This window comes from Pipra filicauda, unplaced genomic scaffold (assembly GCF_003945595.2).
Source record: "Pipra filicauda isolate LSUMZ 115617 unplaced genomic scaffold, ASM394559v2 scaffold520_size808073_pilon, whole genome shotgun sequence".
In the NCBI taxonomy this organism is placed as follows: domain Eukaryota; kingdom Metazoa; phylum Chordata; class Aves; order Passeriformes; family Pipridae; genus Pipra; species Pipra filicauda.
Window position 1 is genome coordinate 346,350 of NW_024104666.1, and position 25,149 is coordinate 371,498.

At 62.5% G+C, this 25,149-nt stretch overlaps 3 protein-coding genes across 7 annotated transcripts; 1 reads left to right on the forward strand and 2 right to left on the reverse strand.

Annotated features, from left to right (window-relative positions):
* The first annotated feature begins 278 nt into the window (after positions 1–278).
* GAL3ST1 (galactose-3-O-sulfotransferase 1) lies at positions 279–10,523 on the forward strand. Of its 5 annotated transcripts, none has more exons than XM_039386989.1 (4): positions 279–578; positions 2,410–2,632; positions 6,848–6,981; positions 8,324–10,523. In XM_039386989.1, exons 3-4 carry the CDS (start codon positions 6,857–6,859, stop codon positions 9,471–9,473), a joined length of 1,275 nt encoding a protein of 424 aa, XP_039242923.1. In that variant the 5' UTR covers positions 279–578; positions 2,410–2,632; positions 6,848–6,856; the 3' UTR covers positions 9,474–10,523. The 5 variants fall into 5 exon arrangements, with proteins under 5 accessions (XP_039242923.1, XP_027593485.2, XP_027593483.2 ...); XM_027737684.2 differs by lacking the exon at positions 279–578 and adding an exon at positions 1,982–2,074; XM_027737682.2 differs by lacking the exon at positions 279–578 and having other exon boundaries at positions 2,254–2,632.
* A 5,128-nt stretch (positions 10,524–15,651) lies between these two features.
* Positions 15,652–17,944, reverse strand: MTFP1 (mitochondrial fission process 1). The gene is made up of 4 exons (XM_027737692.2): positions 17,869–17,944; positions 16,502–16,629; positions 16,208–16,431; positions 15,652–15,862 (listed from the first exon to the last, which is right to left on the reverse strand). Exons 1-4 carry the CDS (start codon positions 17,918–17,920, stop codon positions 15,787–15,789), a joined length of 480 nt encoding a protein of 159 aa, XP_027593493.1. The 5' UTR covers positions 17,921–17,944; the 3' UTR covers positions 15,652–15,786.
* Positions 17,945–18,545: 601 nt separating this feature from the next.
* SEC14L2 (SEC14 like lipid binding 2) lies at positions 18,546–24,187 on the reverse strand. Its single transcript, XM_027737690.2, has 12 exons — positions 24,113–24,187; positions 22,419–22,494; positions 22,279–22,322; positions 22,033–22,092; positions 21,745–21,933; positions 20,478–20,573; positions 20,240–20,300; positions 20,081–20,164; positions 19,834–19,940; positions 19,618–19,757; positions 19,359–19,528; positions 18,546–18,910 (listed from the first exon to the last, which is right to left on the reverse strand). The coding sequence occupies exons 1-12, from the start codon at positions 24,164–24,166 to the stop codon at positions 18,759–18,761; spliced, it is 1,233 nt and encodes a 410-aa protein (XP_027593491.1). The 5' UTR covers positions 24,167–24,187; the 3' UTR covers positions 18,546–18,758.
* Between the last annotated feature and the right edge of the window lie 962 nt (positions 24,188–25,149).

Genomic DNA, 25,149 nt, shown 5'->3' on the forward strand with positions numbered 1-25,149 from the left:
CAGGGAGTTGAAAGGATTTTCCCCTTTTTTCTTTTTTCCCCCTTCTGCTCTCCCCAAGAAGGATTGAGCACTGGGGTGCCCCCAGGGCTCCCCCTCAGGGCCAGAGACCCAGAACAGGGCCCCCAATCCCGGGAGCCCCTGGACACCCAATCCCAGACCCCATTCCAGGCCCTCACTCCCAAACACCCATTCCAGACCCTCACTCCCAACACCGGCTCCAGGCCCTTGATCCCAAACACCCATTCCAGGCCCTTGATCCCAAACACCCATTCCAGGCCCTCATTCCCAACACCAGCTCCAGGCCTTTGCTTCCAAACACCCACTCCAGGGCCTCGGTCCAGGCCCTCACTCCAAACACCAGCTCCAGGCCCAAGGGCACTGGACAGGGCTGGCACTGGCCCTGGCTGGGTGGCCACAAACCAGTTGGGCCACTGCAATCGTGACAGACCTCTCTGGTGATAAAGGCACTGACACCACACTCCACCAGCAGTGTCTGCCAGGGCCTGGCCGGGGTGTGACGCTGCCCATCCTCACCCCATCCCTCGGGATCCACAGCTCCGGCGGTCACAGCTGTCAGTGTGAGTACCTGCTTTGTACCCCAAAACCCGGGTTGGAGGGACGGGGAACAGGGATGGGGGATGTGGTGGTGGAGCCCTCATGGGGATGGTTACACCCCATGGGATGTGGGAGAGGGTTACACTCTGTGGATGTGGGAGATGGGGTGCTGTGGCTTCTTGGCTTGGTCACCTCTGTCCTGAGGCCACCAGGATCCCATTGTTGGGCTGCCACATCCCATCCACTGCTATTCGCTTCTGGCTGGAAACCCTTCCCACCTATCCCCCTAAAACAGGGGAAATCTGGAAGCCCTTCACAGCCTGTCCCCCAAAAAAGGGAGGATCTGGAAACCCTTCACAGCCAATCTCCAAAAAAGGGAGAAACCTGGAAGCCTTTCATGACCCATCTCCAGAAAAGAGGAGAAACTGGAAATCCTTCATAACCGATCCCAAGAAAAAGGGGGAAACCTGGAAACCCATTCCCCAAAATGGGGAAAATGTGGAATCTCTTTGCAACCCACCTCAGAAAAGAGGAGTAAACCTGGAATTAAGAGATGTGCCCTGCAGAGATGGGGTGGGACCACTCCTTGCCCCCTCACAACTGGTTCCAGGGTGAATCCTGATCCCATCCTGGCACCAGCCTTGGGGTGGGTGGGCACATCTCAGCACTGATTGAGCTCGCTTGTCTTCATCCCTTCTCTTGCAATGATGGTGATGATGATGATGGTGACGATGATGATGATGATGGTGATGATGATGATATGATGACGATGACGAAGCTATTCTGGATTTTCCCGTTCCTGGGGGATTGTGCAGATTGTCCCTGAGTGGGAACTGGTCCTGCCAATGCTGGGCAGGATGGGGCAGTTGCCAGGGATGGGGCAAGAGCTGCCAAGTCACTGCAGGGTGACCTCCCCAAATCCTGTAGGGACGAGCTCTGAACTCCAAAGCCCTCTGATAGGGATGGTGGGTCCTGGACATGACCGAGGGATGCCCTGGGGTGCTGGATGCCAGTGTGGTCACCCCTCACTTGGGGACCCAAGGCCATCACCCCCTTTGGTGACAGACTTGAATCTGAGGGCAGCAGGAAGAGCAAAGACCAGATCCAGGAGCACAAAGGCCCTTTTTCCACCCATGCACGTGTAGGGTGGTGGAGCAGGGATGGGGCTGAGCCCTCCTGTTGCAGCTGGGGCACCTGCTCACCCCCCCCAGACACCCCCCAGCCCCTGGGCACCCACTCAGCCAATGTGACCAGGGGAAGGTGGAAAGGCCGGTGACACCGCGGTGGCTCTGCAGTTTCTGGGCTGAGCTCAGGGACACGGGAATATTGCTGCCATCAAGGCCATAAAACCATGGAGATACAGCGGGAGGGAGGGAGGGCTGCGGGAGGATGAAGAGGAGCCGACGGGACGTGGCCAGGGCGCCCCGGGGAGCAGGAGGCTGTGTGAGCTCCGGCTGCAGTAGATGACAGGCAGCCCATGAGCTGTCCCGAGGGACGAGGAGGAGGCCGGTGGCAACAGGTGGGTGCCACCGCCCAGGGACGGCTGTCGTCACCCAGTGCATGGGGCCAAGCCGGGCTGGGGGCCGGCGGTGGCGCGGAGCCGAGGGGCCGGCGCGGGGGCCCGTGGGGACAATGACCCCGTTGAGGCCGCTGGCGCAGATGGAGACAAACGTCCCCGTTGTTCCCGGCGCGGGCTGAATGGCTCCTCTGTGCCCTGGCAGTGGGTGGGGAGCCGGGCGGCTCGGGGTGGCCGCGGGCACCCAGGGCCGGCCCCGGGGAGCCGGGCAGTGCCCGGCCGCAGCCCCGCGTCCCTTCGCCAGCCGCTCCCTCTCCGTTCCCTCTCCCCCTTCCCAGGCCGGCGAGCCAAGGCCGGGATTCAGGCGATGCCATAAGCACCGCGGTGGAGTGGGGAGGCTTTGGGAAAGCCAGCGTTTGCCGGGAGCTGCCCTGGAAGAGCTTATTCCATGTCGGAGCAGCATCGGCACCCCCGCCCCGTGCCGCCCGCTCCCCCGGCACCCCGGCCAGTCCAGGACAGGACAGGGACAGCCCAGCGCCAGCGGTGCAGGCAGAGGAAAAGGTGACGGATACTGAGGGCACAACGGGATGCTTGGGAGCTTGTGGGGTGCTTGAAGGGTGGCAGGATGGTGGAGGGGACAGCAGGATGCTTGGGGGGCAGAGGGATGCTTGGGGAACAGCAGGATGGCTGGGGAGCAGTGGGATGCTTGACAGGGTATTGGGATATTTGGAGGTTTTGGGATGCTGGGGGGGGGGGCTTGGGATGCTTGGGAAGCAGCTCTATGGGGCAGGGAGCCTGGGGATGTGGGGCTGGATGTTTGCACCCATAAGAGTGTGCAAGGGGAACAGAGGGGTAGGAAGCACTGTACCTGTGTGGAATGGGGCCTGCCAAAACCGGAGCATACATGGATTTATGGGATCAGGAGGAGCAAACAGCAGGTGGATACGCCTTGTGTATGGCAGATATAGGGGTTTGGCCCTAAAAAGAGTGGATCCAATAGGGAAAACCCAAAAGCAAGCTCTGGTTTGCCCCAGGGGAGCTGGGAAGTTGCTGGGACATTGAGATGGGGATGCAGAGCTGTGAGGCCCGGCCTGTCCCAGGGGTCACTGGTGAGGAAATGGTCAGTGCAGCCGTGTCCTCTGGCTGGGAATTTCAGCCACTGGCGCCATGGCCACCCTGCGCCTGCGGGAGCCCCAGGAACACGCCTGGTGCACCATGTTCCCCTCAAAGAGTTATTCCCTCAGCAGCTTATTAATAATTAAGCTGCTCATTGAATGCAAAGTAAATAGAGAGGTTGGGCTGAAAAGTGTTTGCCAGAACCACCCCTGGGAGCCAGGAAGGGTGGAGGGAGGCATCCCCCTGGCATTCCAGAGCTCTGGGATGGGGTGCTGTGTGGGCCTGGGGGGCTGGTGGGGTCCCATTGGGATCTGTCAGGATCCATTGGACCCCATCTGGACTGATTGGGATCCATTGGGACCCATCAAGTGTTCATGGTTCAGTCTCACTTGCTTCCATGGGATCAGTGCCAGCACTGGTGATCCTTGGGGTGCAGCTCTGCTCCCATCCGGCAGTACCCACAAAACTGGGTGTCCTCCCCGGCTCTCTCCAGTGGCTTTTCCAGGTGGTGCCACGCGGTGGGATCACAGCCACGGTGTAAAACCAAACTCCAGCTGCTCCCAGGCACTCGGAGCCCTTTGGCACTGACACCCACGCAGTGATCTTGGGGTACGGCCAGAGCCATCTGCTCCCCTAGCAGTGACACCACAAATTCCCTGGAAAACCACGCGGGAAGAAGCTGGATGCACCATCCGTGCCTGATCCAGTGGTCCCTGCTGCAGGGCAAGGTGGGGGGGAGGCTTGGATGAGCTTTTGGGGTGCCCCCGGTGCCCTCCTCCCGGCTCCCCCCCCTTCCGCGGCGCTGTGCCCAGTGCCCGGCCGCAGCCCGGGGCTCCGGTTGCGTTTTCCATTCATTATTCATTGAGCTGGAAATCTCGGCAGCACGAGGAGATCCGACCCGGGGGGGCCGGGCAGGGGAGCGGCGGGAGCAGCGGCACCCCGGGATCGCCGGGCTGCGGGTAACGCTGGGGGGACCGGGGGGGCTCCGCCGCGGGGGGCTCGGGGGGTGGAATGTATCGGGGTGCGATCCGCGGCTCTTCCCAGCGGGATTTCATCCCGCCGGATTATCCGCTGGAGGTTTGAGGTGCTGAGGGGGTGATGTGTGGCGGGGAGGGGGGTGGGTGAGTTGTTTCGGGGGTGTTATTCGGTGGGAGCGCGGCAGCCTCGGCTGATGGATTCGGGAGCGATGCGGAGCCGCGGGAGCAGCGGGAACAGCCGGAGCTCGGTCCGGAGATGCCGCTCCCGCCGCTAACTGGGGGTGCGGGGCCGGGGGGGCTCTGCCCCCAGCTCGGGGCGCTCCCGGGCGGGGGGCTCAGCCCGCAGCCCCCCACAGCGAGGGCCGCGGTCACGGGTGGCGTGTCCCCGTGTCCTACCGCAGGGACGGCCCTGCTGCAATGCGGTGTCACAGCTGACCGTGACCCTTCGCGTCCCGCCTGCGGCGGAGGGAGCGGGGCGGGGGAGTGCTGGGGGGGGGGGGGGGGGCTGTGTGTGTGTGTGTGTGTGTGTACGAACATGCATTGGTGTGTGTATGAACATGCACTGGTGTGTGTGTGCACGTGTGTGTGTATGAACATGAATTGGGGTGTGTATGAACATACACTGGGGTGTTTGTGCACGTGTGTGTGTATGAACATGAATTGGGGTGTGTATGAACATGCACTGGTGTGTGTGTGCACGTGTGTGTGTATGAACATGAATTGGGGTGTGTATGAACATGCACTGGTGTGTGTGTGCACGTGTGTGTGTATGAACATACACTGGGGTGTGTATGAACATGCATTGGGGTTTGTATGAACACGCACTGATGTGTGTGTACACGTGTGTGTGTATGAACACGCACTGCGGTGTGCATGTCCTCGTGCACACATGAGCACGCATGAGGGCTGTGGCGTATGTGTGCCCTTGCGTGTGCAGCAGTGTGCACATGTGTGTGTGTCTGTGTCCTTGGGGACATTCATGGGTTCATGTGTGTGTGTCTGTGTGCATATCTGGATGCATGAACGTGCAAAGGTGTGTGCCCCTGTGTGTGCATGCACATGCATGAACATGCAGAGATGTGTCCTGTGGCCGTTTGGCCATGCATGTGCCTGCGTGTGCCTGCACACACATGAACATGCCCAGATGTGTGCCCCGTGTGTGCCCCTGGGTGTATATGTGTGACCTTGTCTGTGCCCTTGGAGGGGATTCATGAGTGCATCCGTGTGTCTGTGTGTGCATCTGTGTGTGCCTGCACACACATGAACATGTGCAGATGTGTGTGTGCCCCTATGTGTGCACATGTGAGCATGGCTGTGCCCTTGGAGGGGATTCATGAGTGCACCGTGTGCATGTGTGTGTATCTCTGTGTGCCATGTACACACACAAACATGCACAGATATGTACCCCTGTGTGTGCCTGCACACACACATGAACATGCACAGGTGTGTGTCCCATGTGTGCCTGTGTGTCCATGCACACACATGAACATGCACAGGTGTGTGTCCCATGTGTGCCTGTGTGTCCATGCACACACATGAACATGCACAGGTGTGTGTCCCATGTGTGCCTGTGTGTCCATGCACACACATGAACATGCACAGGTGTGTGTCCCATGTGTGCCTGTGTGTCCATGCACACACATGAACATGCACAGGTGTGTGTCCCATGTGTGCCTGTGTGTCCATGCACACACATGAACATGCACAGGTGTGTGTCCCATGTGTGCCTGTGTGTCCATGCACACACATGAACATGCACAGGTGTGTGTTCTGATGTGTGTCCCCCTGTGTGTCCATGCACACACATGAACATGCACAGGTGTGTGTTCTGATGTGTGTCCTCCTGTGTGTCCATGCACACACATGAACATGCACAGGTGTGTGTTCTGATGTGTGTCCCCCTGTGTGTCCATGCACACACATGAACATGCACAGGTGTGTGTTCTGGTGTGTGTCCCCCTGTGTGTCCATGCACACACCTGAACATGCTCAGGGGTGTGTGTATGTCCCTGTGTATGCACACATGTGTCCCTGTGTGTCCATGCACACACGTGGGTGGATGTCTGTGCAGGTGTGTGCACGTGCCTGCTCTGTGTGTGTGTGTGTGTGTTTGGGGGTGCCATCCTGCCCCACACCCCTCTGTCCCCAGCTCCGTGTCCCCAGCTCCCCCCAGGGCCAGCCCAGGTGTGGTGCCATGGCCAGAGGGGCCCCTGTTGGTGCCAGAGAGGCTGGAGAGACCACACAGCTGCTCTGGGTGGGTACGGCAGCACCCAAAACATCCCAAGCTGGTGCAGCTCCTGCTCCATCCTGGATATTTTCCTGGGAGAATGGATCCCAGTGCCCTTGGGAAGCTCCTGCCGGTGCTGGTGGTGTCCTGGCCGAGGATCCCCACTCTGCCCCTGGGCTGCCACGGCCCAGCTCCCCCTTCCCCCAGTCCCAGCCCTGCGGCCTCTCCCACTGCTCCAGCATCGGGCCTGGGAGTTACTCAGGGTTTTCCTAGGGCGGGCAAAGGTCAGCTAGGCAGGCAGAGCTGCTGGGCCTGGGCCATGGATCTGCTGTGCCAGTGGCTGGGACACACCTGGCACCAGTGAGATGCTTTTCCGGGAGCTGTTGTGCCCACAAGACGCACACGTGCCTCTTCACACTCTTCCCAGTCCCCAACGTCGCTCCTTTCTGGCTGCAGGTGACCAGGATGCTGTGCCATGGGAAGCCCTGGAGGTCCATGTGCAAGGGGCTGGTCCTGGGGACCCTCCTGACCAGCTTCATGTTGCTGCTCTACTCCTACGCCGGCCCCCCGCTGCAAGTCAGCGTGACTGAGTGAGTCCGGGGTCCCTGCGTGTCCCCCCACAGCTCCGGAACCCCCAGCTGGACACAGTCCTGGGGTTTTCCAGGCTCTGGTGGCTTCACACCAAGATGTCCCCTTCCCTCTGGAGGCTGCGCCCTGTCCCAAGGGTTGGGGGGGAGGTGGATCCCAACTCTGCGGGGGTCTGGGGATGCTCATCCCGAGGGCACTCACTGCTCCTGCATGAAAAGAGAAGGGAAGAGGGAAGAGGAGATGGAAGGGGGAAGAAAAGGGGTGTGACTCCTGTCATCAAATTTATCTCAAGGTTATAAACAAGATCCACGTGCCTCATAAACCTGCTGCCGACCGGTGCTGTCGTGCTGTCACATGGGATCGTTATCAAGATCATCTTGAGGAGTTCATTAAGGGCGTCCAAAGTCACTCGAGACTGTGGTCTCTGTTCCCTGTCCTGGGCAGCTCAGATAACACCCCTCATGGCTTCCCAAGCTCCCCAAGGGCCTGTGAACTCATCTGTGGGGCCAGGATCTGGAATTGTTTCCCTCTTTGCTGGGGGCTGGGTCCTCCATGGATCCCACAAGGGGTTCATGATTCCTACAAGGGCTTGAGAGCTCCCAGACCTCTTCCTTGAGAGTTCCCAGACCTCCTCCATGGATCCCATAAGGCCTTGAGAGCTCTCAGACGCCATAAGAATGTTATCAGCTCCTCTCCATGGAATTACAGCCCTGGAAAGCTCCCCTTGATCCACTTCTTGGCACCAGGACCACCATGGCCGTGCCTGTGGAGAGGGGTGTGGACACCCTGCTCAGGGTGCTCTGGTGCTGGTGAGGGCTGACCACAACAACATATCCTCAGTGGCTCGAGTTGTCCAGGGGTGAATGAGAGTGGTTTGGTGGCTCGGAGGTGCGTCTGATATCAAGCATTTCTTTCCCTGCCTTTTTCCCCCCCTTCTTCTCTCTCTCCTTCTTTCCTCCCCTTTTCCCCCCTTTCCTGTCACGTGGGTGCCCTGATCCCACTGGGCACATGGCTGGGGGTGAAGGGGCTCTGCCCGAAGCTGGGCTTGTCTCCAATGGGGAGCCTGGGGTGTAGGGGTGAGCACCCCTCTCCAGCAGCTGTTCCCAGGTCCAACACCCCTCCCCAGGTCCAGCACCCATATCCATCTCCAGCACCTGTTCCCAGGTCCAGCACCCATTCCCAGGTCCAGCACCCATTCCCAGGTCCAGTACCCATTCCTATTTCCAGCACCCATTCCCAGACCCAGCTCCTCCAGGACAGAATATGCCAGACCCTTCACAGCAGTGGGGCCGCACTGGCCGAGCCGCCCTTACCTCACCACAGTCCTGTCTCTTCTCCCCCCAGGATCCCTGTCCCCTCCTCTTGCTCCTCCCGCCTGTCCCCTGCCAGGGCTCCAGCGGTGTCCAACGGCACAGGGAGCCCCTCAGGAAGGAGCTGCCGGCCCAAGCTCAACGTCATGTTCATGAAGACCCACAAGACCGCCAGCAGCACCATCCTCAACATCCTCTTCCGCTTCGGGGAGAAGCATCACTTGAAATTCGCCTTCCCCAACGGCCGCAACGACTTCTACTACCCGTCGTTCTTCGAGCGCAGCCAAGTGCAGCACTACCAGCCCGGCCGCTGCTTCAACATCATCTGCAACCACATGCGCTTCCACTACGAGGAGGTGCGTGAGCTGCTGCCGCCCGACGCCACCTTCGTGACGGTGCTGCGGGACCCCGCCCACCTCTTCGAGTCCTCCTTCCACTACTTCGGGCCCGTCATCCCCCTCACCTGGAAGATAACGGGGGAGGATAAGCTGGCCGAGTTCCTGCGGGACCCCCGGCACTACTACGACCCCAACGGGTTCAACGCTCACTACCTCCAAAACCTCCTCTTCTTTGACTTCGGCTACGACAACACCATGGACGCGGGCAGCCCGCTGGTGGAGGAGCACATCCGCGAGATCGACCGCCGCTTCCACCTCGTCATGTTACTCGAGTACTTCGATGAGTCGCTGGTGCTGCTGAAGGACCTGCTGTGCTGGCAGCTGGAGGATGTCCTCTACTTCAAGCTCAACGCCCGCAAGGGCTCCACCGTGTCCCGGCTGACCCCCGAGCTGTACGAGCAGGCGACTGCCTGGAACCTCATCGACGCCAAGCTCTACCGCTACTTCAATGCCACCTTCTGGCGCAAGGTGGAGGCCTACGGGAGGGAGAGGATGGCCAAGGACGTGGCCGAGCTGCAGAGGGAGAATGAGAAGATGACGAGCATCTGCATCGATGGGGGGCACGCCGTGGACGCCAGCGCCATCCAAGAGTCCTCCATGCAGCCCTGGCAGCCCCTGGGGGAGAAGACCATCCTGGGGTACAACTTGAAGAAGAAGATCAACAAGAAGCACCAGAAGCTGTGCCGCAAGATGCTGACGCCCGAAATCCAGTACCTGACTGACCTGGGGGCCAACCTCTGGATCACCAAGCTATGGAGTTACGTGCGGGACTTCCTCAAGTGGTAGGGGCTGGTGGGTGCCGCGCTCCCCCCGGGGAAGAACCAGGTGCTTTTGTTTTTCTTACTCGTGGTTCTTATGGTTTGGAACTGGCTGGAGGATTCAGTGCCCAGGAACTTTCGGTGGGACCCTCCACCACCTTTCTGCAGAGCCCCAGCTTGGGCTGGAGACGAGACTCTGCCTCCACCCACAGGGTCAAGGATTGAGGGTTCAGGGACAGTGTTTTCCTGCAGGATCCTTCTTCCTTCCCCACGGAAAGACTGGAGGAGGTATTTGTGAAGGACGTGGCCCTGTCACAGCAGGAGCAGGACATCCATCCATCCCCACCTTGCTGGGGGCAGCCCAGTGTGAGCAGGGATGTGCTAGGACAGCAGTGGCAGAGGGTCCCCCTTGCCCAGGGTGGGTAGAACTGCCCGCAGGGAACCCCACCCTCCAGGGGCTCCTCAAATTACCCCTTTGAGTCCTGGTTTTGGGGTGCTGGAGTGTTGGAGCCTGCTGCCCATGGGTGTGATGAGTGCAGCACATTCTCAACCCACCCACAGCCATCACACCATGGCAGGCTATGACCCAGAGCCACCCAGAGTCCTTTGGAGACTGGAAAACCCATCCCAAAAGCCCTGGCATTTATCAACAGGTCCCTGTGGGCAAAGGGCACCCCCTCCCCGACCCCCATCATCCCAGTTAGAGGGCCCCGTGGCCCTGGTTCCCACAGGGGACATCCCAGAAGGCTGATGGGGTCTGGTGAGAACTGGTGTGGGGAGGAGATAGGGAGCGGGGTGTGGTGGGCACTGTCCCTGTGATGCCATCCCGGACATGGTGGGGACACCAAGGCCAGGGTGTGTCCCCACCCTGCCTTGGGGACAGACCTCCTGTGTCCCAGCTGGGCTGGATGACCCCGGTGACACTGTATCCTGCTGAGAGTGGCCCTGGCTGGGCACGGAGGTGGCACCAGTGGCTGAGCCTCCCCTGTAGAGAAGGGACCCCCCTGGCTTCCTACCTGTGTTTGGCTCCTTCTGTAAAGACCAGGAATAAAAAAACAATTCTACTTTTGTAAGATAATTGTGTATTTGGCAATTTTTAATGTAGGGATTGGCCAGCCGGTCTCCAGCCACCTCCTTCTCCAGGATGGGATGGATGGGGTGGGGATGCCCCAGTGTGAGGCCACAGCGTGTGGCCACAGCAGGATGCTCTGCCAGTCCCTGCTCCTCCTGAGGGGTCGATCCCAGCTCCCATCAGCCCTGGGGGTGGGGAGACCTGTGTCTCCTGGGCAGTGCTGAGGCATAAGACCCCCAGAGCAAGGGGGGCACCTGGGTCTGTCCCTGCTGTCCCTGCCGGGTGCTGGGGACATTCCCGTCGTGTGCAGGTGGCACCAGGAAGGTCTGCTGGCTTCACAGGTCACTCCAGCCACCGTATTCCAGCTCTGCTGCTGGTGTGTGCACCCTGTTTCAGGGGTGGCCATGGAGGGGCATCAGCCACCACTGCTGCCACCAACTCACCTGTGTGTGACACTGCCCACAGACACTGGGACGGCACCGAGGACACCTCCCAGAGGTCCACAGGTGTCTCCCATGATATGCTGAGGTCTCCTGCTGGCACCAGGGACCAAATCCCACCTTGGCCACTGGTTGCCTCTGCAGATGTGGGATGGAAAATCCCCGTCCCAGGCAGGTTGGCTGCAGAGCCCACCTGGGGTGATGTCCCCATGGACATCATGGACACAGTCCCTGTCCCTCTGCACCCAGGCCACCAGCTCAGCCCACACAGAGGGGCTGTGGTGGGGTGGGGTGTTGGGGCTGTGGTAGGGTATTGGGGACACCTGAGACAGGCAGGACACAGGGACATGTGTCTGTCCTGGTTGGGTCCAAACTGCTGCTCCCAGGTGGGCTCCCTGTCCTGCAGAGCTGAGAGCAGGATCATGATGGGACAAGGATGGGGCACTGGGGACTGGGACTCTGTGGTGGGACTGGGATTATCCATGGGATCATGACAATGGGATCAAAACTGTGGTGACGCTGGGACCTCATGTAGGACCATGGAGATGGGACCAGGAACATCCATGGAACCAAGGCTGAGTGATAAGACCAGACCATGTGGTGAACTGGGACCAGGGCAAACTGGTTGAACCAGCACCACGTCCAGGACTAAACTACATGGTGGGACCAGCACCATGCACAGGACCAGGACTAACTGGGGATGGGACAACATGGTGGGATCTGAACCTTGCTGAGGACCAGGACCACAACTACATGGTGGAACCTGCACTACACGTGGGAACGGGACTGATTGGTGGATGTGGGACCAGGACTAACTGGTGGATATGGGGCCAGAACTAACTGGTGGATATGGGGCCATGCTCAGGACCACCTGCAGGATCAGTCTGAGTGGTGAGAGTGGGACTGTGGGACAGAACAGGAACTGGGCAGTGGGCACAGACCCCTGTGGTGGGACTGGGAAGGTGTGAGGGGTAGGAGCAGCCCCAGGTGTAGGGCTGCTGCTGACTGCAGAGAGGGTCAACAAAGCCCCCAAACCCATCAGTGCCAGCTGGGGCCCATTGGCACCCAGCCCTGGTCCTTAAAGACCCCCAGGTGGTGGGGTGGGGGTTGCTGCTCGCTGGGGATGGAGCTGTGCTGGTTGGTGCTGCTGTGTGGGGCTGTGCTGGGGGTGGCAGGTGAGTGGGGCTGGGAACCCCCTCGGTCCCCCCACTGGTTGTGCTGGGAAGGTGGATGGTGGGTGCCCTTGGCTTTGCCCTGTGCTGGTCACCTGGACCTGCTGGTGCAGGTTGTCTTGGTGGAGAGGAGCCTTCCTGAAATGACCCCAAGCTTTGGGGATGTGTGGCTGGGGCAAGGGGCCTGCTGGGAGCTCCCTCAGGTCCCAGCAGGTCTGGGAGGCTTGGGAAGGGTAGCAGAGGCTCCAGTGGGGTCTGTGGCTGCTGGCAGTGGTCTCCCCACCCCATGAGCAGCTCCCGGTCTGTCCCCAGCCCTGGTCAAGCGCTGGGAGTGCTCCTGGTCAAGCGCTGGGAGTGCTCCATCCTGCCTCGGGATGGAGGAGCCCCTGATGGGCTCCTGGGTGCTCTGCCCACCTTTGTGCTGCTGTCACCTGCCCCCCATGAGTCCTGGGGACACCTGAGGACCTGAGTGTCCCTGCTGTGTCTGGGACATGCTGCTGCTGGCTTAGCCCTCCCTTTGCTGCAGGGACCACTGTGGCTCCAGCTACCTCAGAGCCCCCCAGTCACATGGTGACAGCTCCGGTGGTGTCCTCAAACACGGGGACATGGGAGGTTCCTGCTCGCCCCAGCTCTGAGGAGCCCATCATGAACTTCACCCTGAGGCTCCTGGATGGTGAGTGCTTTGGGGGTCTTGGGGGACAACCTTTGGGGGTAAACCATGGGATGGGTCCAGCCAAGACCCCTGGGTTCAATCAGCAGCACCCAGTGGGTTCTCCTGGCTGGCCTCAGCACTAGGACCACCAGGAGAAGGTGGCTGTCCCTGCAGGAGCTCCCCCCATCTTGTGGAGGGTGTAAAGCTTTGGATGGCAGGGCTTTAAGATGTTCCTAATCCTGGGTCTGATACAACAGTGGGATTTTGGGGGTCAGCTCTGACCCTGATGGGGCCTGACATGGTCCCTCTCAGCTCCATGGGGGGGTCCAGGAAGGTGCTGCAGCTCTGGAGAGCAGGGGAGCCAGGCTGGGGGGACAGAGCCAAGAACAGCCCTTGGCTTCCAGGGATGGGGTGGGTTCTGAAATGGGGGAGCTGCAGGGATGGAGGCCAAGACACTGGTGGGTGGTGATCTGGGATGTGCCTGGTGTCCCTGTCTCTGGTGGGACAGGTTTGGGGGTGTCACACTGAACCCACACTCCCCTCAGGAGACCCCAGTGCCACAGGGCAGCCACTGGTGCTCAGCCCCAGCTCTGCCATCCATCTGGAAGCCAGTGTCCACTTCAGTCCCAGCTTCTCCATGAAGATCCATGTGGACCAGTGCTATGGGACCATCGTGGAGCAGCCAGGACGTTCCAGGAGGGTCTTTATGGTGGTGAACAGCCAGGGGTCAGTGCTGGTGGGGTGGGAAGTGGGGACCCCTTCTTCTACAGGCACCCTGTGGTCCCGCAGGGCCTCCTGATGGGAGGGGGTTGTCCAGGGCCTGGAGACAGCCAGGAAATGTCCCTGTGTCACTCCCCTGCCACAGATGCCTGCACGGGGAGAAGCTGGGAAGTGTGTCTGTCCAGCACTGGAGAGGGGAGTCTGCTCTCCAGCTCTCCATCCTGGCCCCCACGCTGGAGGGTGAGACTGAGGAGGAGGAGGTGAGGTCAGGGAGATGCCCTGGTGGTGGGGTGGAGGTCCCATGGAGGGGGATGACCTGGGGGTCCTAAAGCACTGTGTCTGCTGGGGTGGTCTTGGAGGAAGGTTGGGTGGGAAGAGGGTGAAGTCCCCGAGGAAGGACATGGTGGGATGGAGGTCCCACGGAGGGGGATGACCTGGGGGTCCCAAAGCACTGCCTTGCCAGGGGCATTGGGGTGGTCTCAGCCCCATAGGGTGGAGTGGGAGGAGAGCAGGGTCCCTGAGGAAGGAAGGACATAGTGGGATGGAGGTCCCATGGAGGGGGATGACCTGGGGGTCCCAAAGCACTGCCCCTCCTGCGGCATCCAGCTCCTTCCTGAGGCATCCAGCTCCCTGCTGGCATGGTCTCAGCCCCCCGGGATTGGAGGGGAGGAGAGCAGGGTCTCCAAGGAAGGACACAGCAGGGGGGTGTCCCGGCAGGTCTATGTGCACTGCTTGCTGACAGCGTGGGGACAAGGACACGCCATCAGGTCCTGCTTCTACAGCCACACCACGGCCAGGTACGCTGGGTGCTGGAGCACTCGTGGGTGTGTTGGGAGCAGAACCCACTGGTCATGGGGACCCACCTGGGGGGGAACCAGGTCACCCCACTGCAGGCTGGATGCCACCTCTTCTCTGATGGCAGCTGGTGGCATCACCACAGGTCCAAGCACCCTCACGGTGCAGATGAATTAGGGAGGTATTTGGAGTCACCTGGAGGACACCTTCTCTGGGGTGGCACCATGTGGGTCTTGTGCTGGAGTATGTGGACCCCTAGACCATCCCCCCAGCTCTGTCCTCTCCCCCAGCTGGCACAACGCAGAGGACCCTTCCCGGAGTGCCCAGTGCCACTGCTGTGACACCAGCTGTCCCCGTGGTGACACCCTCCCAGGACACCTGCCAGGTAGCGGGGGTGGGACACCGTGACTCCACGTTGTTCTGGGGTCTTGGGAGGAGCTCGTGGGCCTGGGATGGGCTGTATTTGCCATGTCCTCCCACAGCATTCCCAGGTGAGGGGACACTCCACCGGGAGACAGTTGGACCAGTGCTGGTGCAGAAGGAGAAGGTGCTGTGGTACGAAGGTGAGGGACACCCCAACCCTCTCCCATGTCCCCAAACCTCCCTCCCCAAGTGCTGGACCACCCAGTGACCCCCCCACTGGTGTGTTTTCTGCTGTCCCCAGGGCCATGCCACACCATGAAGAGGTTCCTGCTGGCCGGGCTGGCCCTGGTGGGCAGTGCCGTGGTGGTGGTCGCCGCGGTGGGGGGGCTGCTGGGGCTGGCCCTGACCACCTGGCGCCTGGGCACACGCCGGCAGGGACAGCGGCCACCGAGGCAGAGGTCTCCCTTCCAGGCTGAGCTGCAGAGCGTGGTGGGGGCCCTGGTCCTCAGGGAGACAGGGAAACGGGGCGAGGTGGGACCAGACCCCCTTTCTCCACAATAAACGTGGCTTTGTTTTCTCTACAGCTTCTCCTGGTGGTAGTGTGTGGATGCCACCATGGGATGGGGATGTGCCACTACACTGACAAGCCATATCTGCTCCAGGTTCCTCCGGGTACCTGGAGATGTGACTTCCAGGTGTGGTGGCACGGTCCCAGGCTGTGGTGCTGAAGCTGGGGGGATTTTGGGTCCCTGGATACCATGGACATGGTGGCAGCTCCTTAGGGTGACAGTCTGCAGGATGTCCCATGAGGCTGTGGAGAGATGGAGGGGCTACATGGTGGGGCCACCAGGACTGCTCTGGGCAGGTGAAGACCCCCTGTCCCAGGGTGGAGATCCCCAAGATGGGTTGGGTCCCAGCCAGACCCACGTGTCCCCCCAGGAGGGCACACGGCTCCAGCCCAGCTGTGGCACCTGAGCATCACCCAGCAGGGCTCATGTTTGAAATGGTTTATTAGGACCAGTGTGGGGCAGAGCAGCCGCTCCGGGGTCATCACTGGAGCGAGGGGTCACAGTAGGTGGGTCACAGCAGTGCCTCGGTTTCCCCAGCATGTGCAGGGCTGGAGGGGCTCAGTGGGGTGTCGGGGGCTCTCCTGGTGTCCCGTAAAGCTTGCGGAGGCTGGAATCCATCAGGAAATCCACAGTCCTGCGGCAGGAGAGGGGACAGCGGGGGGGTCTCAGGGAGGTCCCTGTGGTACTGGATGTGATGGGGGATGGGTGGGGCTGTCCCTAATGACCCCAAGACACCAGCCCCACCAAAACAAGGCTTAGCACAGCTTCAGTGTGCTAATCCCAGCTCAGCTCTGGGTAATCCCCATCCTGACAGGGACGTGTCCTTGCTGGACTCCAGTAAAGCCCCTCTGGGGTGGAGACACCCCCCCAGCCCCCCATGCTCCCAAGCCCACACTGAGACAAGTCACGTTCCATCCCTCGGATGCAGGGATGGGGTGGTGGCACCCGCCTGCCCCCCGCCCATGGGTGTCCCCGATACCTGTCGATGGGGGTGATGATGAGGGGGATGGCTGCCAGCCCCAGGGCGGTGGTGGCCCAGCGGCGCAGGGGCAGGGGCCAGCGGGTCAGGGTCCCCAGCAGGGCCAGCGAGGCGGCGCAGAGCCGGTTGATGGTGAAGCCGGGGATGGCCACCGAGGCCAGGCCCTGCCACACGAAGGTGTCCACCACGGCCACCCCCACCCGCGTGGGGTCCTGCGCGTGGGCCTGGGGGGACACGGGGGTCAGTGTGGGTCAGGGGGGTGTGTGGGGGTGGGTGGGGATGGGTGGCACTCACGGTGGCAGCTCTCCGGCCCTTGTCGATGGCGTCGGCGGTCACGTAGGCAGTGGCCACGCCGTAGCTGGCCCACACCACCGGCACCGGCACCAGCGCACGGAACGACTCGCCCACCTCATTGGCGTAACCTGGGGGGCATGGGGGGGTCAGCACGGACAGGGACAGGCTTTATACCCGTGTTACCGCTCTGAAGTGTCCCTCTGTCCTCCCTCGGTGTCCCTATGTCACTGTAAGCAGAGGTGGATCCTGCATGGAGGGATTTGGAGCATCTGGGTCTCCTTGGACCCCACTGCCACCAGACAGCTGGGCTGGGGGTGACCAGTGACAGGGCCCAGAGCCCAGTGCCAGTATTGGTGCCTGTGACTGGTGCCCAGTGCTGGTATCAGTGTCTGTGACCAGTGCCTGGTGATAGTAACTGGGTTCTGGTCCCCAGTGTCTGTGAATGGTCCCGGTGGATGGTCCCAGTGCCCAGTACAGGTGCTGGCGCCCAGCATGAGTGACAATGATGGGTATCTGGTGCTGGTGTCAGGTTGTGGTGCCCAGTTTCTGGTGTGGTGCCTGGTGCTGGTACCCAACACAGTGCCTGGTACCTGTGCTGCATGTCTGTCGGTGCCCTGTTGTGCCCAGCAACCAACATCAGTGCCTGGTTCCTGCTGTCAGTGCCCAACACCGGATGTCAGTACCCAGTGACATCGTGCAGTTCCCGTTGCCCTGTGACAGCAGCCGGTGCCAGTGTCCAGGGCCAGGACCCCATACCCACTGTCAGTGCCCCCTGCCCCGGGTGCTGGCACCCGATGTCATGGCCCAGTTCCCAGTGTCAGTGCCCTGTGCCATTGCTCAGTACCCTGTGTCAGTTCTTGGTGTCAGTGCCTGCTGCTGGTGCCCTGTGACACTACCCTGTACCCAATGGCAGTACCCGGTACTGGTTCCTGCTGTTGTGCCCAGTGCTGGTGCTGGGTATCATGCCCTGTTTCCTGTGTCAGTGCCTGTTTCCCACTGCTGGTACCGGGTATCAGTGCCCTGGTTCCCAGTGCTAGCACCCAGTGCCAGTGCCCAGAGTCAGTGCTCAGTTCCCGGCATTCCTGCAGCTCCTGGTGCTGGTATCCAATCTCAGCCCACAGTTCCCGGTGTCGGTACCCAGTTCCCGATGTCAGTGCTCAGTGTCAGTGCCCCGTTCTCGGTGTCATACTCAATGTCAGTGCCCGGTTCCCGGTGTCATACTCAATGTCAGTGCCCGGTTCCCGGTGTCAGTGCTCCATGTCAGTGCCTGTTCCCGGAGTTCCCGCAGTTGCCGGTGCCGGTCCCCCGTGCCTGTGGGTGCCCGGTGTCCCCCCGTGCCTGTCGGTGCCCGGTGTCCCGGAGCTCACCCATGTATCGGACCCACGTGTCCCGGTACACGTCCCGCTCCGCCGCCCCCATGGCGCCCGCCGCTCCCGCCGCATGCCCCGCCCCCTCCGCGGCCCCGCCCCGGGACGTCACGAACCCCGCCCCTCCCGTAAACGTCATCAAGGGCCCCGCCCCGTTGGGCCGCGAGATGGCGGTGGGGGCGGGGCCTGGCCGCGCACGTGACCGGCGGTCACGTGGAGGGGGACACGGGGTCAGTTTTGGGGTGGGGGTAGCACTTATGGGGTTGGGGGAGCAGTTCTGGGCCTGGGGCAGCAATTCTGAGCCTGGGGGGCAGCAGGGGAAGTTATGGGGTTGGGGGCAGTTATAGGATGGGGGCAGTTGTAGGGTTGGAGCAGTTATTGGGGTGCAGCGGGGGCAGATCTGGGACTGGGGTGGCAATTCTGGGCCTGGGGGGCAGCAGGGGCAGTTATGGGTTTAGAGGGCAGTTCTCAGGCTGGGGGGTTAGTTATGGGACCGGGGTGGGGCAGTAGGGGCAGTTGTGGGGTTGGAGGTCGGTTATGGGGCTTTGGGGAAGTTTTGGGGCAGGTGGGCAGCAGGGGCAGATCTGGGGCTGGGGGGCAGTTGTGAGACTGGAGTGGCAGATCTGGCGCTGGGGGGCAGTTCTGGGCCCGAGGGCCACAAACCGGAGCAGACCCCGCTCAGTCCGTCCCTTTACTCCCCACCCCAGGCAGCAGCAGCAGTGGGTGGGCGCAGGACCCACGTAAGGCACAGAGATGGGGGGGGCTGCGGGCGCTCGGCCCCCTCCGGCCGCGCTCAGCCCTCGCCTCAGTCCGTCAGCTCCGGGGCTCAGCCCCGGCTCCGTCCTCCTCCGGGGGAGCTCCCGGCCATCCTGGGGGCCCGGCGGGGGGGTCTATGGGCTGTGGTTCAGGGACACCTCGCCCAGCCGGTCCCCCAGCTGCTGGATCTGCTGTGCCGAGGCGGTGTCGGGCAGCAGCACCTCCACGGTGTAGCTCACCTTCTTGGAGTGGAGGAAGCTGTACGTGTTGTCGAACCGCAGCACGTCTGGGGGAGGGACGGGACGGGGGTCAGGGACACGGGGGAGCACCCCGGGGTCAGAGACAGGGGGAGAGCACACTGGGGGTCAGGGAAGCAGGGGGAGCACACCAGGGGTCCCCCCCAGCACCCCAGGGTCAAGGACACACGGGACGCACCCCCTGAGGATCAGGGACACGGGGGAAGCACTCCTCGGGGGTCAGGGATATGGGAGGAGCACCCTGGGGGCAGGGATATGGGGGGGAGCACCCTCAAGGGCCAGGGACATGGGGAGCACCTCGGCGGTTCCCCCCAGCACCCCCGAGGGTCAGGAACACGGGGGGAGCACCCTCGGGGATCAGGGACATGGGGGGAACACCCCGGGGGTCCCCCGCAGCACCCCGGGAGCCAGGGACACAGGGGAAGAACCGCCGAGGGTCAGGGGCACGGGGAGCACCCCGGGGCCGGGGTCACTCACAGATGCCGGGCGTGGAGCAGGTGAGGGAGCCGTCCTCAGGCACCATGTGGGCGTTGTAGCGCTGGTTGGGGAGCACCTCGGTCATGTCGCCCGCCCGCTGCCGCTCCCCGATCTTGGTCTTCATGTACACCCCGAAACCCACGTCGGCGCCCTCCGAGCGGAACTGCCACCTGCGCCGGGCACGGGGGGCCTGCGGTGGGCTGGGGGCACCGCCAGGGTGTCACCCCCTCCCCGCCCCGCGGCACGGAGCCCTGCTCACCTGAGCACGCAGCCGGGGAAGAGGATCTCGTACTCCACCTGGTGGGACGACCCCCGGTTGACCACCACCGAGTGTTCGTACTGCTGCGCCAGCTGGTCCCGCACGTAGTAGCTCTGCGGCACGTCCCCCCCGTAGTTGATCTGGGAGGGGATGGAGGATGTGGGCATGGGGGAACCACCTGGCACCCCTAAGTAATCCAGCAGGAGCCTCTCCTACCTTGCTGGAGCACTTGGGGTCCCCGTCGGGGTCCGTCATGGTGCCCCCGTACTCCACTGGGATCTGGTCAGGGTCGATGTACTTCTGCAGGACCTCCTTCCAGTTGGCTGGGGGGTGACAGTGGGTTTGGGAGGGCTGTGAGCCCCAGCCTAGCTGGGGAGCCCCCCGGGTTGGGGTATCCCCCTGGGTGAGATGACAGCAGAGTGTCACCCCTGTTTTGGATGCTCCGAGGGGGGTCAGGACTCACATCCCAGCACCACGACCTTCTTGCGCGTGTCCTCGCTCAGGAAGTGCTTGACCAGGTTGTAGGCCACGGGGAAGATCTTGGGGGCTGGGGGGTGGTGAAGGGTGTTAGAGGGGTGTCAGCACCCAGACAGGGGGAGCAGGGCCCTGGGGCTGAACTCACCCTTCACAATAAACAGGCGCTTGAGGGACTCCGGGAAGTTCTCCTCGAACATGGACAGGAGCTGCAGGATGGGGGGAGCTCAGGTCACCCATCCCATGCAGCCACCAGGACCCCCACCCCAAAATGCTGGGGGCTGCAGGGCACCGCAGGGACCTGCTCCTGCATCATCCCCAGGGCCAGGGCTCAGCCTGGATCCCTGTGGTCCCTCAGGGCAGTGGGATGGGCAGGAGCCCCTCACCTCCCCGTACGCCTCCACGGCTGGTTTCCAGAGGTGCTTCAGGCCCAGGCCCTCGCAGTCGTAGATCATCATCACCATCTCCACCTTCTTGCCCAGCTGGGGCAGGAGGATGGGGGGAATTAGGTAAGGGGGTTCAGGGATGGGGTGGTCCCTGACAGGTTGGTCCCCTCCAGCCACAGCCTCCTCTCAAGTGTTGATGTGTGGACAAGGGGCATCACGGGACCTGAGGGTCCCAGCTGGGACAGGGACATGGGCTGGGGGTCAGGAGCTTGTGAGGATAGATAGGACATGGATATATGGGGCTGGGAAGGACATTGAGTTGTGGGGATGGAGCAGAGATGGACATATGAGGTTGGCAGGGACATGGTCCATGGTGGAGTGGACAGGACATGGACTTGTGGGGCCGAGGGGGATGGAATGACCTATAGGGCTGGTGAGTGAGGACATTGGCTGGTAGGTATGGACCAGAGATAGATGCATGAGGACACTGGGTTTTGGGGATGGACATGGACCCAGAGGACCTATAGGGCTGTGGAGGATAATGGCTGGTAGGGTTGGACAGGATGTGGACTTGTAGAGCTGTGGAGGACATTGGGTGGTGGAGATGGACAGGACATGGGCTGGCAGGGACACAGGCTGAGGGGGATGGACAGGACATGGACATACAGGATATATAGGGCTGTCAAGGACATTGGATGGTGGGGATGGACCAGAGATGGACATATCGGTCTGGAGAGGACATTGGGTGATGGAGAAGGCCCAGATGTGGACTTGTAAGGCTGGCAGGAACATGGACTGAGGGGGATGGACAGGGGATCCTGGATCTATAGGACCTATAGGGCTAGGGAGGACATTGGATGGGGGAGATGGACAGAACACAGACTCGTGGGGCTGGCAGGGATGTGGACTGATGGATATGGACTGGACATGGGCTAATAGAGCTGGAGGATGAGGACATTGGCTGGTAGGGATGGACCAGAGATGGATGTATGGGGCTGGGGAGAACACTGGGTGGTAGAAATGGACAGGACATGGGCTGATGGGGATGGACCAGGGATGGACAAGTGGGGCTGGGGAGGTTATTGGGTGGTAGGGATGGACCAGAGGTGGACTTATGGGGGATAGGACATGGACCTGTAGTGCTGGGGAGGATGCTGGCTGGGAGGGACGAACCAGATGTGGACTAGTGGGGCTGGCAGGGCCGTGGTCCCATGGGGCTGGTGGGCACAGGGCCTTTGTGGCCAGCAGGGCACAGGCAGGTGCCCACCTTTTGGGTCTGCTGCTCGCACTCGTGCCGCAGCACCTCGCAGTCCCGGAACTTGTTCTTGAGCAGGTCCTGCTTGGAGGCAGAGAAGAGCAGCCCCTTGGCGTCCAGCGGCCCGATGATCTCGTAGCACACCGGGCTGCCCTCGCGGTCGTAGCCGCACATCCCCCCGGACATGTACTTGCGGATCACCTGCGGGAGCACGGGGGGCTCAGGGCACTGCACACCCCTGGGGGGGCTCAGGGGGACAGTCCCCTCCAGGGCCACGCCCCGGGGGCCGGGGACACCCACCTCAGGTGCCTCCCAGGCGATGATGTTGTCGGCGTCCATGCGCTTGCGGACCTCGAGGTGCTGGGGGGGGCAGAGTGAGCTGGGGTGAGGTTTGGGGACCCCATGGGACGGGGTGCACCCCATGGGCACGTCACCCTTGGGAGAGAGGGGCTGGGCTGATGGCCTGGGGTGCACTCTCCCATGCCAGGTATGTCCCATGCCAGGGGACAGCCCGAGGACACCCCAAAAGCGGGGTGCCCCTCTCACCTTGCGGAGCATCGCCTCTGCCTTGGGCAGGTCGAAGCAGCGCGCTGCAAGAGAGCAGAGAGCTCAGAGATCAGCCCCCCGCAGGACCCCCGGGAGTCTCCCAGCCCCCCCCCCCGGGATGCCCCACACTTTGGGGTTACCTCGGAGCCATTTCAGAAGGAAATAGTCGTCCTGAGCGGGCAGGGAGGGCAGCACATCCTGCAGCTTCTCCCGGAACTGCGGGGACAAGAGGGACAGTTGGTGAAGGGGTCCCTGATCCCTCCCCAGAAAGCCCAAGGCTGGAGGTTTGTCCCCTCCTTGTCACCCCAAAAACCCCTCAGCCAAGACTGGGACGTTCCCAGGGAAGGGTCACGCCGTGCCCTGTCCCTGCTGCCACATGCAGCCGGGATCACCGGTCACCTCCTGGCAGGGGACTGTCCCCAGGCTGGCCACCAGCACCGGGTGTCCCCAGGCACTGGGTGTCCCAAGCCCTTGCACAAGGGTGTGAGTGTGGGCTGTCACCGCCCCACGGGAGCCAGGCTAACCGGTCCCCTCCAGTGACATCCTTTGGGATGGAGCCAGTCACTGTGCATCCCCCTGCTCCAGCGACCTCCCAGTGGGTCACAGCCCCCTGGTGCAGGCAGGAGGGTGTTGGGGTGCAGGACTGGGGGGGTTGGGGGATCTGGGATCCCTTTCCCATGTGGCCCCGCTCACCCAGGCCAGGCTGCGGCCCAAATCTCTGTACCAGCCGAGGCCCTTCCCTTAATGAGCCTGATTAGCTTATCTCCTGCTGAATTTAGGGGTAATTAAACCCGGGATTAGCTCCTTCACCCTGCTGGCGGACAGACGGGTTTGGCCACTCGCCTCCCTCTCCTGCTGGGGCATGGCTGGCACTGGGCACAGTTTGGGCTCTGTGCCCCACACCTGCCCCTGCCCCCCATCCTGGCACCCAGCGGGGTCATCGCCCGCCCGTGGAGTTTGGCTGGGTCCGAAAGGCAGCGATAAGATAAAGGCTCAGGGATGCCTTTGTGGTTGGGGTACAGTGAACCCCAATAAAATTGGCACCCCATGAGGGGCTGGCAGAGGTGGGTGACAGTCACTAGTTCCTGGTCCCCCGAACTCTGCAGCAGGGTGGGAGGTTCCCCAGTCCCACGGGAAGGGTGGGAGAGGAAAATGGGGCTTGGCAGTGCCCAGTCCAGGGGGTCACCCAGGTGTCCCCACTGGGCAGCACCACGAGGGGCTCAGCCCATGGGTTTGGGGTCCAGGGTGGGACGGAGGTGACAGGAAACCCCAGTCCCAGGGGCGCTGTGGAAAGGCAGGAGGTTCCCCAGTCCCGTGGGAAGGATGGGAGAAGGCTGGGGGTTCACCAGCGGGATGGTCCAAGCCAGCGGGATCCCCAGGACCCACCCGGGAGTCCCTGGTGGGCAGCACCATGGTGGGGGTTTGGGGTCTGGGATGGGGAGTGGAGGCAGTGGGAGCCCTCCTGGGCCGGGTTTGGGGTCTGGGGGCGATAGGAGCTCCCCGGGTCCGGCGTAGTGATGATGCCTGTGGGTTTGGGATCCGGGATGGAGGAGCTGGAGAGCGGAAGTCCCCCGGGGCCGGGAGTGGGAGTGATGCCGGTGGGATTGGGGTGCGGAGCCCCCCAGGACCGGGAGTAGGGGTGATGCCGGTGGGTTTGGGCTGCGGTTAGGGCGAGCGGAGCCCCGCGGGGCCGGGAGCGGGGGTGATGCCGGTAGGTTTGGGGTGCGGGGCGGGGGTGATGCCGGTGCCCGCGGCGGGCGGCGGATGCGGGAGCCCATCGGGGCGACTCATCGCGGTCCCCCCGCAGCCCCCTGGCCCCCCCGCCCCGGCTCACCTGGGCCAGCACCTCCGCCTGCCGCGGGCTCAGGTCCCCGACGCGGCCGCTCATGGTGCGCTGCGGGCGGCTCTGCCCGGCCCCGGCGGCCGCGGAGCCTCCGAGCACCGCCCCGGGACCGCCCCCGCCCGCCCGGCCCGGCCCCCCCGCACACCCCCGCGGCCTTGGACCCTGCCCGACCCCCGCCCGCACGGTCAGCGCCCGCCGCCGCCACGGGAGGGGGGGTGACGGGGGTGATGGGCTTGGGGGGCATAGGGGATATGGGGACACGGGGGGACTTGGGGCTGTAGGGGAGTGTGGGGGAATGTGGGGGCTGTAAGGGATATGAGGGACATGGGGGGACGCAGAGGGGTATGGGGGATATGGTGGGTATAGAGGGTAGGGGGGCTACAGGGGGTTTGGGGCACAGGGAGATATGGGGGCTATGGGAGACATGGAGCGGTGTGGGGGCGTGGGGAGGATGTGGGAAATGGAGGGGTCTAGGGGATATGGGGTCTTGGAGAGGCTTAGGGGGTATGTGGGGGACATGGAGGGGTATGGGGGCTATAGGGAAATGGGGACATGGGGGTCTTAGGGGGTATGTGGGACATGAAGGGGTATGGGGGCTGTAGGGGGTATGGGGCCTCAGGGAACTTGAGGGTAGGGGCAGCTATAGGAGGTATGGGGGACATTGGGGGCTATAGGGGGCATGGGGAGTATAGGGGTATGGGGGACATGGAGGGGTATAGGGAGTATGAGGGCTTGGGGAGTATGGGGCGCATGGAAGGGATGAGGGTATGGGTCTGTGGGGGTTATGGAGGGTACAGGAGGGTGGGGATCCTCTGAGACTTTGGGGGGCACAGCAGGGCAGGGGGGTTGGGTGGGGCAGGTGTCAGGGAGAGGGGACAGGGATGGGGACAGGGATGGGAGATGGGGACAAGGGACAGAGGAGGGGACAGTGATGAAAAGTGGGACAGGGGCCAGAGGTGGAGACAGGGTGAGAGCACAGGGCTGGGGGCCAGGGACTGGGGCAGGGTGTGCCAGGGAGAGGGGATGGG

What these genes read in the sequence shown, in the direction of transcription:
- GAL3ST1 (XM_027737685.2), top strand. Translation starts at nt 3,871, where the DNA reads ATGCACCATCCGTGCCTGATCCAGTGGTCCCTGCTGCAGGGCAAG. An exon ending in GGTCCCTGCTGCAGGGCAAG is followed by an intron (nt 3,916 to 6,847) that starts GTGGGGGGGAGG and finishes TTCTGGCTGCAG; the next exon opens with GTGACCAGGATGCTGTGCCA. An exon ending in CTGCAAGTCAGCGTGACTGA is followed by an intron (nt 6,982 to 8,323) that starts GTGAGTCCGGGG and finishes TTCTCCCCCCAG; the next exon opens with GATCCCTGTCCCCTCCTCTT.
- MTFP1 (XM_027737692.2), bottom strand. Translation starts at nt 17,920, where the DNA reads ATGGGGGCGGCGGAGCGGGACGTGTACCGGGACACGTGGGTCCGATAC. An exon ending in AGGGCCGGAGAGCTGCCACC is followed by an intron (nt 16,432 to 16,501) that starts GTGAGTGCCACC and finishes GTGTCCCCCCAG; the next exon opens with GCCCACGCGCAGGACCCCAC. An exon ending in ATCATCACCCCCATCGACAG is followed by an intron (nt 15,863 to 16,207) that starts GTATCGGGGACA and finishes CTCCTGCCGCAG; the next exon opens with GACTGTGGATTTCCTGATGG.
- SEC14L2 (XM_027737690.2), bottom strand. Translation starts at nt 24,166, where the DNA reads ATGAGCGGCCGCGTCGGGGACCTGAGCCCGCGGCAGGCGGAGGTGCTG. An exon ending in AGGCGGAGGTGCTGGCCCAG is followed by an intron (nt 22,495 to 24,112) that starts GTGAGCCGGGGC and finishes TTGTCCCCGCAG; the next exon opens with TTCCGGGAGAAGCTGCAGGA. An exon ending in CTGCTCCACGCCCGGCATCT is followed by an intron (nt 18,911 to 19,358) that starts GTGAGTGACCCC and finishes TCCCTCCCCCAG; the next exon opens with ACGTGCTGCGGTTCGACAAC.